This window comes from Sarcophilus harrisii, chromosome 2 (genome assembly GCF_902635505.1).
Source record: "Sarcophilus harrisii chromosome 2, mSarHar1.11, whole genome shotgun sequence".
Lineage (NCBI taxonomy): Eukaryota > Metazoa > Chordata > Mammalia > Dasyuromorphia > Dasyuridae > Sarcophilus > Sarcophilus harrisii.
In genome coordinates this window covers 280,605,276-280,619,970 of record NC_045427.1, presented here as the reverse complement: position 1 = coordinate 280,619,970, position 14,695 = coordinate 280,605,276, and the positions used below count along the sequence as shown (strand labels likewise).

Here is a 14,695-nt window from a genome sequence, read left to right as displayed (position 1 = left end):
AGGCTGCCAGTATGAGAGAGAATGACTAAATCCCCATTAGTTAGTTTTGAAGATATATCCAGTTCTGGCTACATACTCAGTGGAAAGAAACTTTTCCCATTCATGTAGTTGGAGAATACAGAAATATTTTCTGCTAGGAACAGGTGTTTGGTATTTCCCATATGGTTGCTTCCATGTGGTAAGCTGGCCATACACCAAAGCCTGGCTACATTTGCTTCCCAGATTTCACCTGAGTATGTGTCCATAAAATGTCACATCTCTTCCCTCCTCCTTTCATTTATCTCTTTCTGTTTGAATAAGATATACACTTCCATAACTATATTCTATTCATAGATTCCATCCCATATTATCAGTGATTCTTATCTAGTCAAATACGCTTCATTGTATTATGGTCTCTAGTTTACTTTCCTTATTATTGGTATACATACATAAATCTGTCTCCATATTCTTATTTGCATATAGACATTTGAGGTCAATGGTTTTATTGCTGGTTCCTTGTCTTCTGGGTATTTCCAGGAATCTATTACTTTTTTTTTTTTCGCCTTTCTTCATTGTAGGTACTTACTTTGTTATTGGATTTAGTGGGCATTCTATGGCAATTTTGCTCACTCTCCCTTTATCCCTTCCTTAAAGTCTTTTTGATTAAAATTTTAAGACTTTCAGCTAGATATAGTTTTATTAGATCTGATTAGGTACCTTCCATTTTTGACCAAGAACTCAATATAGGGTGGTCCAGAAGTCTAAATCTCAGTCACAGATATATCTTTTGAATCAGCTAAATAAACTTTGCCTGTTCGAAGCCCTTGCTTTTCAGTTTTGTGTTAATGACTTTTAATACTTAATAATGATTTCTTGATTTTTCTGGTAGTTTCATTTGTGAACATAGAAGTCAGAAGAAGTAAACTGAAGTCTTATTGATCCTACACCTACTTAACATTTGCCCTCTTTTTCTCCATTCACATGCCTAGTTTAGACCCATCATCACTTCTTGTCTGGAATATTAAAGTAGCTGGCTAATTTTTTTTCCTCTTCAATTAATTGCTACAATGGCTAAATTAACAAACTTATAGCCAGATCTGATAATATCAGAATCTCACTCAAGAAACTATGATGATTCTTTATTACCTCTAGGATAAAGTACTGACTTTTTCCTTAGTCTTTTAAAGTCCTTCATTGTCTGACTCCATCCTATCTTTTGAGATGTACTGGACCTTATTCTCCTTTACCCACTCTATTCTAACCAAACTCTTTTTTTTTTTTTTTTTTTTTTTTTTGCTATTGTCCATACATGACTTTACAATTTCTATTTCCATATCTTTGTATAGAATGTCCCCTTGCCTCTTTCGTAACAGAAACGTTCTTTAGAGGAAATAATGGTAGCCAATTAGTTCCATATAATATATGATAAATTTGATTTATTGGCATGGAGGCATCAAATGGTTGATGGAGTTTTTTTCTTGTTAGTATTTGAATGATGCTGTTAGCTTAATGACGTTCTTTAGTTTGAGTAAAGCTGATAACTGGCAAAGCCAGCACTTTTTTGTTTTGGGAACTAATTTGCACAATGATGCTTCACTTATGTATATATTCCAGTGATTCTGAACAATTTTTTGTTTGTTTTTGCTTCTCTACTCCCTAAAAAGTTATCTATTTCTTTCCTCTTGAGATAATTAAAGATATTGGGGTGTTGGAAAAAAATTAAGATCGAGAATCCTTGAAGAAATATCTTTATGGTTTACAGTGGAATGAGAAAGGTGGAAGAATTGATGGGGCTTTTAGGGAAGTAATAAAAACTTAGGAAATCTTCAAAACCAATGTGAGTTGAAGGAGCTATAGCAGATCTTCTGAGCTAATAGCCCACAGATATCCCTGGAAGAAAGCAAAAGCAAAAAATAAGACTTACCTGGTTTCTTTAAGTGGTGGGGGGGGTTCTACTATGATGATGGCTACATGAATATAGACAAGTGGCACCTATGTGAAATGCATTATGGAGAAAGAAATCTGATAAATGATTGGATATGAAAGTTGATGGAGAAAGAAAAGTTGAGGTTTTGAACTTAGATTAATGAAAAGGTGTTGTATGAATCAAAAGAGGGCAGTTAAGAAGAGGAGTTTTTGGCTGAAAGCCAATGATTAAAAAACCCAAACTTAATTGACTTTGAAATGCCTATGGAGATATTTGGAAATGGCCAGTAGATAGTTGGGAGTGAAGTTTAGAAGAAAGATGGGCTAGATATTCATACATACATGTATATACAAGTGTGTACATATACATGCATATATATGTACACACACACACATGAATATATTTCTACATATGGGGAGAGAGAGAGTAAAGATCTGGGAGTTGTTAATATAGAGATGATAGTAATGAAAAATAGAGAGGGAAGAGAAGAAGTTCAAGGATGGAGTCATGTATACCTGTCAATAAAAAAATGAGACAAAAATGATGAATCAGTTTATGACACTAAAGAGAAATCAGACTAATAGGAAGAGGACTTGGAAAGAATTGTGTCATAATAACCTAGGGAGAAGAGATCATATAGAGTGTTTATTAACCTTTTTTTTTTTTTTTTAATGTCATGGGCCTCCTTTGGTAAACTGTTTTGCCTTTTACAAAGGCAAAAAGGTGCCTTTGCACCTCTTCTTAGAATAACATTTTATAAAAGAAGAAAATAAGGATTATAATTTTATTGAAATACAGCTATAAAAAAAACAAACTTTAAAGACTCCAGTTTAAGAACCTCTTATTCTAGGAAGAAGGGATAATCAAAAGTGTTAAAAGTTGCAGAAAGATCAAGGATAAACACTGAGAAAAGGCTGTTGGATTTGGCAAATAAAAGCTTATTAGTAACTTCGGAAACAGTCCTTTTTTGAAATTACTTTGGTCTCTTTTTTTTTTTTTTTGAGGTTTTAAGCTTCAGTTTTCTTTTGAGATTAAGGGGTTAGGGGATTTAGTAACATATGTAGGGTATATTTATTCAAGACAGTCTAGGAAACCAGAAATGGCAATATTGAATTAAGTAAGCACAATTTCTTTGGTTTTGTTATAATTAAATTTTAACATCATTTTTTGGGAACACAATTTTATAAAATTAATCCTGATCTTAAGAAACTTGGGACTCATCTCTATTTTAGATTCTTTTAAAAAAAAGTGTTAAAAAGCAAATTAATTTTAATTTACAAAAGCAAATGTATACTGACATCTCACTTCCAACCTATTGCTTGATATCATTGGGAAAGGGAGTACCTGCAGGGGATAGGTAAGCTCCCCAGGACAACAAAAATTAAATCACTTACCCGACCTGTATATTTCTGAAGTAGGATTTAGACCCAAATCTTCTTGATTGAGACAAACTCTCAATCCATTATGCCCTCAATAGCATAGGGATTTTTTTTTTTTTTTTTTTTTTTTTAGGGAGGGTGGCCGTGGAGTTAGAAGAGAGTGATTACATTAAGTCAAAATATGACACAGCATTGTGGGGTTATTTAGCTTACTTGAATTCATCTACACCTGCTCACTTGAACTGATGGCTCTTCCTGGATAATGACCTGTCAACTCAGTGGGTGCTCTTTTGTTCTTGTCAGCTATTAGGCAAATCCTAGCAAAGTGAGCACTCAGCTCTTGAGGCTTTTTATGTTCTTACTCCCTTAACTTTCCTGTATCTTAACTACTTTTCCCTCTGCCCTGGTGTATGGAATACACATAACCCTGCTTATACACAACTCCAAGGACATTGTTTCTATGTTGGATTGGGGTAGGAGGAGAAAGAAAAAATGCCATACAAGGAAGTGGCACACCTGGTTGCTTTGGGGTAGGGAGCCAACTTATTGCTTTCTTGCCTCAGGGACAGAGAGTGTATGTGTATATGTGTGATGTGTGATGTGTGTGTGTGTGTGTGTGTGTGTGTGTATGTGTTTCAGAGCTGGGAAAACAGTCTGTCATGCAATTTAACTCCTTGATCAATTATTCATCTTCCTACATGTGACTGTTAGGTTGTATGAAGGGAAATTTCTCTTTTAAGATTCCATTCTAATAAAGAAGACATTTCTAGCTAATTAAAAATTGTGACAGCATTTGTGATGCCTGAAAGGATAATTAATTTATTGTTGATGACATGAATTACTAAAACCAGCATATTATCCAAAACCCTCAAAACAATATTATTGACCTCTGCTTTGCTTATACCTTCTGTTAAAAGTGATCACCTATCAGAATAAAGTACTTTCTGAGAAGAAAGATATCAGTAAATTTAATGAAGATTGACTTTATACTACTTTTACTTTAGAACTTAAATCCCTGCCTAAGATCTGAGTCTTCTGTCAGGATAGAGATCAAATTTGTTATTTAATTCATATAGGGAATCCTATGATGAAACACTATCAGTTCAGATTGGTACCTTCTCTATAACATAGTCTTGGTCTCTGTTTTTGTCTTTCTGTTTCTCTCTCTCTCTCTCTCCCCCCCCCGCCCCCTTTCTCTTTCTCTCTTTCTTTTTAAATAGTATTTTATTTTTCTAAATACATGCAAAGATAGTTTTCAACATTCAACTTTGCAAAACCTTGTGTTCAAATTTTTCTTCATCTCTCCCCTTTTCCCCATTTCTCAAGACAGTAAGCAATATGATATAGATTAAACTTGGGCAGTTCTAAACATATTTCCATATGCATCTTGCTATGCAATAAAAATCAGATCAAAAGGGAAAAAATACAAGAAGGAAAAACAAGCATATAAATAACAATAACCAAAAAAAAAAAGGTGAAAATACTGTGCTTTGGTCTACATTCAAGCCTTCATAATTCTCTCTCTCTGGATGTGGATGGCACTTTCCATCTAATTCTATTAGAGTTGCTTTGAATCACCTCACTATTGAGAAGAGCCAACTGTATCACAACTGATCATCACATAATCTTGTTATTGTGTACAATATTATCTTGGTTTTGCTCATTCCACTCAGTGTCAGTTCATTTAAGTCTTTCCAGGCTTTTCTAAAATTAACCTGCTCATCTTTTCTTATAGAATAATAATATTCCATTCCATTCATATATCATAATTTATTCAACCATTCAACTGATGATCATCCACTCAATTTCCAGTTCCTTGCTACTACAAAAAGGGCTGTTACAAACATTTTTGTACTTGTGAGCTCTTTTCCCTTTTTAATAATCTCATTAGGATACAGACCTAGTAGAAGCACTGCTGGATCAAAAGGTGTGCACAGTATAATTTACAATCTTAAGAAAATTGGCTCCTGCATTCAGAGTGCCTCTGCCTAGAATCACAATAATTACAAGTCAGAGGTGAGACTGAATTGATGAATATTTAATACCATGCTAAAATTTGAAGTTTAGATATAATTTAGAGGAGAGGAAGTACCATATATATTGTTGGGTAAATGAATAGGAAACGGATATAAAATATTCTGGAAAGGAGGATCTCAGTATTAGTCTGATTGAACAGATAAACCAGACCTGTGTCTGCTAGGGAAAACTTAGTTTGCTACTATATACTGGTGAAATAATTTTCTTTGTATTAGAGAAATCTTGCCCTAGACATCTGAATTAATCAGTTAATGAAAATATCAACAAGTGAAAGGTAGGCAGCAGAGAGAAGAAAAAAAAAAACTGCAAGTGGCTGATTTGAAAAATAGTTGATCACTCCTCTTCAACTGTTCATCATAATCTTATTTATCAATGAGTTTTAAAAATATTTATTTTTCTTCAGCAGAATGGGCATAATTGACTTAACTTCAAGAAAAGGAAGCATTGGTCTTTTTCTCTGGTAAGTTTTACTTCTGATATCTAGATTTACTGTGTAGGAAAAAGGGTCCATTTTCATGTATTTTAGTTAGCACCTTGTTATCTTTTCAACTTGACTATGGGAGTGTATTTAGGTTCAAATAGCTTTAAAAAATGAGGAAATCAGAATTTTCCCCCATTTTTTCAGTTTTAATATTAAGATAACATTTTGATGACTTCCAACAAGTGAAACTACCAGTAATTTATTAAAAAGAAAAGCTTATGGAATTATATAAGGGACACAAAGAAAGTGATATATGTACTTTCTCTCTTCCCCCATTGAATGAAACTTATTACAAGTAGGGATTGTTTAATTCTTTGTACTTGTATCCCCATTGTTTATCACAGTCCTTGGCACATAATTATCACTTAATAAATACTTGTTGATGGATTGATTAATTAATGTTAAATATTGTTATTTTTTTATTTCTGCCAACAGATAAATTTATATTTGGAAACTTGTTTTTATTGCTATGATATTGGATTTTAAAAGTAATGGCCACAGAATTTGTAAAAAGCTGCTGCAGAGGCTGTTTCTATGGTGAGATAAAAAAGCATAGCTGTGAATTATATATGGTTATACCTATTATTATTAAGCAAAATACTAATTATTACTAATCCTCATTGTTATATAATAGTAAATACTTAATTAAGATTATTGGTAAGCTAATTAAGATAGTCCTGACTTTCAAAGACTTGAATTAAGGACAGAGATAAAAGAGTATCAAAGAAATCACTTTGGCAATTAATGCGACTAGCAAAGAAGCTTTGTTCCTGGTGTGTCCTAGTTACAGTGTGGAAGGATTTTTCCATAGAAACAATGTCATAAATTGTATCTACAGTGAATAATACTATAGTTCAGCGTCCTTTTTATAGTTTAAAAAGCTTTTGTGGCTTGGGTTGAGAAACCCTATGTTATTTCCTTTCTCAGACAAAGTGTTCCACTTTTTGATTTATAAACTATGCATGGATTTTTCATGGATTTCTTTTGGGGAAGAAATTAAGAAAAAAATGAATCTTTTATTCTTATTTATTTCAAGTTACTCTAACTACACGTATAGTGTGCCACTTATAGTAATTTTTTTTTCCCTATAGGAAAATGTTTCTGAGTAGTTGAGCTAGAAATGTCTAATATAAGTCAGTTTATGATCTCAGGCATTATCAGCCACATAGACTTGGCATTTACTTATTTAATGTATATATTTTTTCTTTTTAGTCTAAAGCCATGACTCTGAAAAGCTTGTGATACTGGAACCCTTTGTTTTATTTATTTATTTATTTGTGAGGCATGTGGGGCTAAGTGACCTGCTCAGGGTCACACAGGTAGTGTCAAATGTTTGAGTTTGAATCCACTGTGCCACCTAGTTGCCCCTGGAATTTTTTCTTTTTAAAAATAAGTTTTAATTTTTATTTTATGTTTATTTCATTACCACAATTATCCCAAGTATACTTCCCTTTCCTTCTTCTTGGAGAGCCATCCCATATGACAAAGTTTTTTAAAGAGAAAAAAAAATCAGCATAATTTGATCAATATATTGAAAAATACCCTAAACATGTGTAGTGTGTAACATCTGAGGACCTTCCATATTCATAAAAGGCTAAGATTGGAGTGTTTTCTCATATCTCCCCATTCAGGTTCTGCTTAATCTTTATAAAGTTATTGGATTTGTTTTTGATTTTTTGTTGTTGTTGTTCTTTCTATGAATACTGTTTAGTTACTGCATAAATTTTTTTGACTCTGCTTATTTTAATTTGTATTGATTCATATAGATCTTTTTATGCTTTTTGTATTCATCACATACATAATTTCTTATTTTATTACATTCATGTTCCCACAGTTTGTTTAACCATTCCCCAATAAATGGGATTCTACTTTGTTTCCAGTTTTTAGCTATCATAAAAAATGCTGCTGTAATTATTTTGGAATATGTGGGGACTTTCTTCTTATGGATGACTTCTTTGGGATATAAGAAGTTTCTGATTCAAACAATGAAGTTTCTGGTTCAAAGTGTATAGACATTTTAGTTAGTTCATATACATATTACTTTTTTTCCACAATAGTTGTACCATTTCGATGTTCTACCAACAATGTATTAGTGTGCCTATTCTTCCACAACCCTTCCAATATTGATTATTGCCATATTTTTACATTCTTTTAACCTATTTTCAGGAGATGTGAAATGTTGAGGTTATTTTGATTTGCATTTCTCTTATTAGTTATTTAGAATGGAACACTTAAAAAATCCCAAAACTTTGGCGGAACTCTTGTTAAATCTTCTAAAGTTATTTTAGAAATATCTGTTGCTAATTGGTCCTAATTAAGGGAAAACTTATTTTTTTTAAGGGGCTGTTGAATGTTAAAATTTTCTTTACTCACAAATAGCTCCAAAAAAGTGGCTGAATTCATAGTTGTCTCTTCCTTTTTATTTCCAACTCAGTGAGTTGTAGACTTTCAGGGCACTTTAGAGACTATCTAATCCAACCCATAGCTATAGCATTTACATAGTGTTCTAAGATTTTTAAAGTGCTTTACATATAATATCTCAATGGATCCAAATAACAACCCTGGGAGGTAGATGCAATTATTATCCTTATGGATAAGGTGATCATATTTCCTGAACTAGGAATTGGGAATATAATCTGACCCTTCCATTTATAAATGGGATGAGATATTTTAAGTTGGAATAGTTTGAGGGAAAAAATTGATTGCAATACCCATAGTCCTTCTAATGAAGATGAGCAGATTATTAAGAGGCAATATGAAACAACTATAAAAAACAACAGTAGTGAATTACAGTGGGAAGTGGAAAAAAGGTAGAGTATTTCTATTTTGGAATAATTTGGATTTTGGTAACATGTAAAAGTTCTATAAATCAACATGGAGGAATTTCTCTATGAATTTTTATATATGTAATAGTAGGAGTATGTATTTAGGGAGTTGTTTGAAGCTGTACAACAACAAGATTAAGTCACTTGCTCAGGGCTTCCACAGCTGGTATCAGAGATGAAATTTGAACTTAAGTCTTCTCATTTTTAAACTTGGCATCTTATCCACTATGCCTTGAAATCTCAATGTAATACTGTGTTATTATTATATTTCTTGTGTTTTATTTTTATTATTAGCATTATTATTTCTATACAGCTTCCACAGAAAAAGACTCTAAAGTAGCAACTCCAGAAGGACAAAATGTTACATGTCTACCTCCAATGTCTTCAGTGTCTGTTAAATGTCAAGTTGGCTGTACAGAGGATTATCTCCTTTCCAAAATTCCACCTGATGGCAAAGAAGTGCCTTTTGTTGTGCCCAGATTTAAATTATCGTATGTTCAACCAAAGACTCAAGCAACTCCTTTACATATGGAAGAACTTCAAGGTAAGGGGTAAAATGACACAGATTAAAAGTCCACATGTACAGTATTTAAGTATTGATATTGCTATTATTTTTGCATTCTTAGGATTGTTGATCTAGAGCTTGTAAGATCCTGAAAGACTATTTAGTTCAACCTTCTTACTTTACATATGAGGAAACTGAAATTCAGGGAGGTTATCATTTGTTCCTACAGATTATAAGCTTCCTAGGTAGGATTTGAACATGAGTTGTATGATTACAAAATCAGTGCTATTTTCACTGTACTACATTCCTTCATTTATTATAAATCTTTTACAATTAAAATTTATTGAAAGAACTATCACATATGAATATTGAACCACTGTCAAGTAATATTTGAAAGATCCTAGAAAATGAGAATATACTACCAGATTGGAAAAGAGTGCAAATTTCCCAATTTTCAAAAAAAGGGGAAAAGAACAGAATCACTTTATTAGGCCAGTGAACTTGATTTATGCTCTTGCAACAATTCTAGAGTAGATTCCTCAAATGATGAATATTTAGAAAGAATGAAATGATTCCCAAGAGCCAGCACAGCTTTATCAAGAAAAGGTTGTGATATATCAAACTTTTACCTTTTTATGTGTGTGTGTGATGGGATTATTAAACTAATAGATGAGTGGTCTCTTTAATTTGCCTGCTTTTTAGCAAGGCTTTTGATAAATTATCTGATATTATTCTTTTTTCTTTTTCTTCCTTCCTTCCTTCCTTCCTTCCTTCCTTCCTTCCTTCCTTCCTTCCTTCCTTCCTTCCTTCCCATTTGTGGTTAAGTGACTTGCCCAGGGTCACACAGCTAGGAAATGTTAAGTGTCCTGGGGCCAAATTTGAACTTGGGTCCTCCTGATTTTAGGGCTGGTGTTCTATCCACTGTGCCACCCAGCTGCCTCATCTGATATTATATTTGAGGAGAGAATGAAGAAATGTGAACTAGATAATAATATAACTAAAATGGATTCAGATGGACTTGCTTTTTTTTCAACAATGAGGTGGTCTGAGGCAATCTCAATAAATTTGGGATGAAAAATACCACCCGCATCTAACGAGAGAACTATAGAGACTGAATGTGGATCAAAGCATGGTATTTTTGCCTCTTTTTTTTTTTTTTTTTTTTTTTGATGTTTGCTTGTTCTTTTTTTCTTACTCATGTTTTTTTTTTTTCTTTTGAGCTAATATTTCTTGTATAGCATGGTAAATATGGAAATATGTTTAGAAGAATTGCACATGTTTAACCTGTGCTGGATTATTTGATGTTCAAGGAAGGGTATGGGAGGGAAAGAATGGAGAAAATTGTGGATACAAGGTTTTGCAAAGGTGAATATTGTAAACTATTTTTGTATGTATTTGGAAAAATAAAAAGCTATAAAAAATAAATTCAGATTCAAAAATATTTAGGTGGCTTGAATCAGAAAGTAGTTACATGTTCTACATCAGTGTGGCAGATGGTCTCATTTTAGGAAAATGCTTTACCCTATGTTGCATAACTTTATCATTGATTTGGATAAAGGCATCGATGATATATTCATTAAATTTGCAGATAATACACATTTTGGAGGGATAGCTAACACTCTAGATAACAGAATAAAGTTCCAAAAATATCTTGAGAGCCTTGAACATTAGGTTGAATCTAATAAAATGACATTCAGTAAGGATAAATTGATCAGTAAATCACAAGTATTTATTATGCATCTACTATGTTTCAGGGATTTTGCTAGGCACTAGAAATACAAAGACAAAAAAAAAATTAATCCTTGCTCTCAGGAATCTTATCCTTGGGTACAAAAAAAAAAAAAATCTATACTTAACAAATATAATGTTAGAGAAACGTTTTTAGATAGAATTTGTTGTAAAAATGATTTGTTGATTTTGGTGTACTTCAAATCTTGACATAAGATAGCAGTATTATGTAACACTTGTGGTTTATTGGTAGAAATAGTTTCTGAGAACAGGGAGGCAGTGAGTCCAGTGTACCCTGCCCTTTCCAGACCTTATCTGAAGTATTGCTTATCAATGTCCTTCTTAAACTATGGCCACCAAGTGATGGGGATTTAGAGGAGGGCAGTCAGGATGCTGAATGGCCTGAGAGATTGGTTGAAGGAACTGATGGTATTAAGTTTGAAAGGAAAGAAATCAAGGGACAGTTGATAGCTGCTTTTAGGTATTTGAAGAATTGTCATGTAGTAGAAGGATTAGACTTATTCTAGTTGACCTCAGAGTCAGAATTGAGAGAGCAATGAATGGAGGTTGCAAAGTGGCAAATATAGGCTTGATGTCAGGAAAATGTTTGAACAAATAGAGCTGTTTCCTTATAGAAAGTCATAACAGAGTATCTCTATATAGTTGGTGTAATGTACAAAATATGCAATTGTATTATTCCTGTTTTTACAGTTGAAAAAGTTAAAGCTCCGAGGTAAGCTACTTAGTTCAACATCACTGTTGGTAGTAAGTGGCATTTGAGTGGTCAGAAATGGCTCCAGCTGGATGCTGTATTCTTTCCTTCAGGCTTGGCATAGTGCTCCAGAGCACAAAGCACACTCCACATGCAAGATATCCAGTTCTGGTGATGTATGTCAATTCCTCTGTTCCTGAGTTCTCTGACCTGGCACTGGTAGTTCAAAACTTTGCAGCATTGATGTTTCTCAGTTGCAACCCTAGTAGACTTTTGCTCCTGAAGGTCTATAGCAAAACTGGTTGTCGAGGCTTGAACCAAAGAATCTGCAGCATTTGGGACAAGTAAACTGAGAGCTCAGAATATTTTCAGATAACTATTTTAACTCACAAGTCCTTCCCATGTGGTTGTGAATAACCTTCATATAATTTTGCTTTCAATTTTCAGAAGTTTGAAAATAAACAGAAAGCTTTGTGGTCGATATGTTTAGGTTGTTCTCCTTTACATTGCTATTTAGATCAAAGTTCAATAGGTTGTAAATTTTTTTATGTTAGGGACCATGTCAGTCTTTTTTTTTTTTTTATTTCCATCAAAACTTTTTGCATATATTGCATGTATTTTCTTAGGTAATTGCATTAAAATTATGACTGCTGTGGTGGCATAGAAAATAGAGGGATATCCTTACAGGAAGATTTTGGTTTAAATCCTACTTCTGACAATTTACAGTAAGCTCATTATCAAGTATCTTAACCTTTCATTGCCTCAGGCAACTCTATAAAACTGTAAGTTGAAAGTGAGTTGCTGACCTGAATTAGTAAAGGGAATTTCTTCACTAAGAATTTCTCTTATTGATGAAGATTATTGGTTCCCAAGGGTTCTTTTCTTTTTTTGTGGGTCATGAAATTTATTATGGTCAACAAATCATAATTATTTATTACATTTATAAGTAATTTAGGATTGTCTTGCATCATAACAGAAAATTCTACAAGCATATTCTGTTATAAAGCCGTCAGGCCAGTATAATTCATTGGTGCCTAAAAGTGTATTATATCCAAACTGTATCCCAAAGTCAGGGTAACCTGACTTTGCCAATTCTGAATCAATTTCTTAGCTTTACTCCCTGTTTTGAAACTTTCTTTTTTTCTTTCTTAACTTGGGCTGTTAAATATTAGAGAGATGTCAATTAATTTCTGTAAATATTTCAGTGATAAGCACTTGTATTTACGTAAAAGAATCATGTTGTTAGCATTTACAATCATCTGGCTGCTTCTGAAACACACAAGAAAAGAGAAAAATGACGAAGCTTAAAATGATTTACATTTATAGCTCAAATTTTGCAAGATAAAATTCATTATCCCATTGTTTTATCTATTCCTATTTGAAAAAGGGGAAATCAAGCTAACTTGTTTTTTAATTTCTAAGCTTCACTTCTGTAAGTCTCCTTTCTTTCTTTTTTTTGGGGGGGGCACAGTACAAAAGAGTTGCATCATATATTATTTCATTTTGCTTATTCAAATTCAGCTATGTACACTAAAGGGAAACAAAGAGACAGAGAAAATTAACACTTTAAATTGTGGGTTGTTATTCCACTTAATAAACTTGTGCTTTAGAATGAGAAGAGAGATGAACCAGTTTCTCCAATATGTGGGGCACTGTTTGATTCTAGAATCTTATCTTCCTACCTATAGTGTAGTCATTTTGCTTAGGCTAGTAAGAGGGACAACCTATATACAATTCCTGCTGATCTCTAGAAGACCCCTATTTGGGCAACTTTGTGTAATGTTTGGGCTAGCTTTTTGGAGGTCCTTCAAATGAGCCTAGGTCTCAGAAGGATAAACGCATGAGAATGGTCAGAATAGAGTCTACAGTCTTTATTCTGGTCCAGTCTTGATCTTAGTGGAGGAGGCAGGAGAGCCACCACAAGGCTGGTCAAAGATAGAATGTCTCTCTTCCAGTCCTTCTTTGCCCTTATATACCTTATTGAATTTACATCATTACAGTATACTGATTATGTGAGAACCATTACATCACCATACTAAGTACTAAGTATATATGTGAACTGGAGAACCATCATCTCATCATTTCCGCTGAGTTAACACTTTGTTTCAAGTATACTTTTCCACAGTTCCTGCCCTCTAGACCTTTCTATTTCCTTAGTGTAACTAGGACATAGTTATGTGGTGATATAATCTCTTAGTATAACCAGATTTGTGGATGAAGCCTGTTCAAGGGTACTTTTCCCTCTAATTATAAAATTTCTATTAAGAATTTTAAACATCTGTATTTGCATTCTGCTTTTCACTTCTTGGAAGTCACTTCTCTTCATTTCTTGGAAGTCTTCTTCAGGTTTTTTTCCTGATAAATTTATGTTCAGTTGTTTCTATAACAACTATCTCGCTGTTCTTTGCTCTCTGATAAAGATTGCCTTCTTTAAAAGAGACTGAGTTCCCTTTGTAGCTACAACAGTCAAAGATACTACTATATATATATATTTATTTATTGGCTGAGGCAATTGGGGTCTAATGACTTGCCCAGGGTCACACAGCTAGGAAAGTGTGAAGTGTCTGAAATCACATTTGAATTCAGATCCTCCTGACTTCAGGGCTGGTGCTCTATCCACTGTGCCACCTAGCTGCCCTGTGATGTATACTTTTAAGAGAGATTTAAGCTATTTTCTTTTTTAAATTTGTTATTTATCTTAAAATTTTCTTTTAAAATTTTTGAGTTCCAAATTTTCTGCCTCCATTTGACTCCTTTCCCTATTGACTGAGGCCAGCCGTATATCAATTAAGTATATGAAAGTATGCAAAACATATTTCCATATTGGCTATACTTTTTTAAAAAACAAGAAAAATAAAGTACATGAGAAAATTATACTTCAATTTGTACTCAGAGTTTATCACTTCTCTTTCTGGAGGTATATAACATTTTTTCATCATGAGATCTTTGGAATTGTTTTGGATCGTTATATTGATCCAAGTAGCCAAGTCTTTCATAGTTGCTCATTGTGACATTGCTGTTACTGGGCACAATGATTTCCTGGTTCTTTTTGCTTCATTTTTTATCAGTCAAATAGGTCTTTAGTAAAACCACTCTTCTCATAATTTCTTGTTCAGCCATTC

The 14,695-nt window shown here is 33.2% G+C and overlaps 1 protein-coding gene across 9 annotated transcripts in view; it reads left to right on the top strand.

Moving 5' to 3' along the window:
- TC2N (tandem C2 domains, nuclear) overlaps positions 1 to 14,695 on the top strand; it is a 46,976-nt gene that overhangs the window by 7,534 nt on the left and 24,747 nt on the right. For 3 of the 9 annotated variants that reach the window (XM_012547126.3, XM_012547121.3, XM_012547115.3), the window contains 3 exons: positions 5,729 to 5,782; positions 6,239 to 6,340; positions 8,942 to 9,172. In XM_012547126.3, coding sequence (XP_012402580.1) covers positions 6,295 to 6,340; positions 8,942 to 9,172 — 277 coding nt within the window. In that variant the 5' untranslated portion in view covers positions 5,729 to 5,782; positions 6,239 to 6,294. Of the gene's footprint in view, positions 1 to 5,725; positions 5,783 to 6,238; positions 6,341 to 8,922; positions 9,173 to 14,695 lie in introns of all 9 variants that reach the window. The other 6 variants (XM_023501287.2, XM_023501282.2, XM_031952289.1 and 3 more) reach the window with 4 other exon arrangements.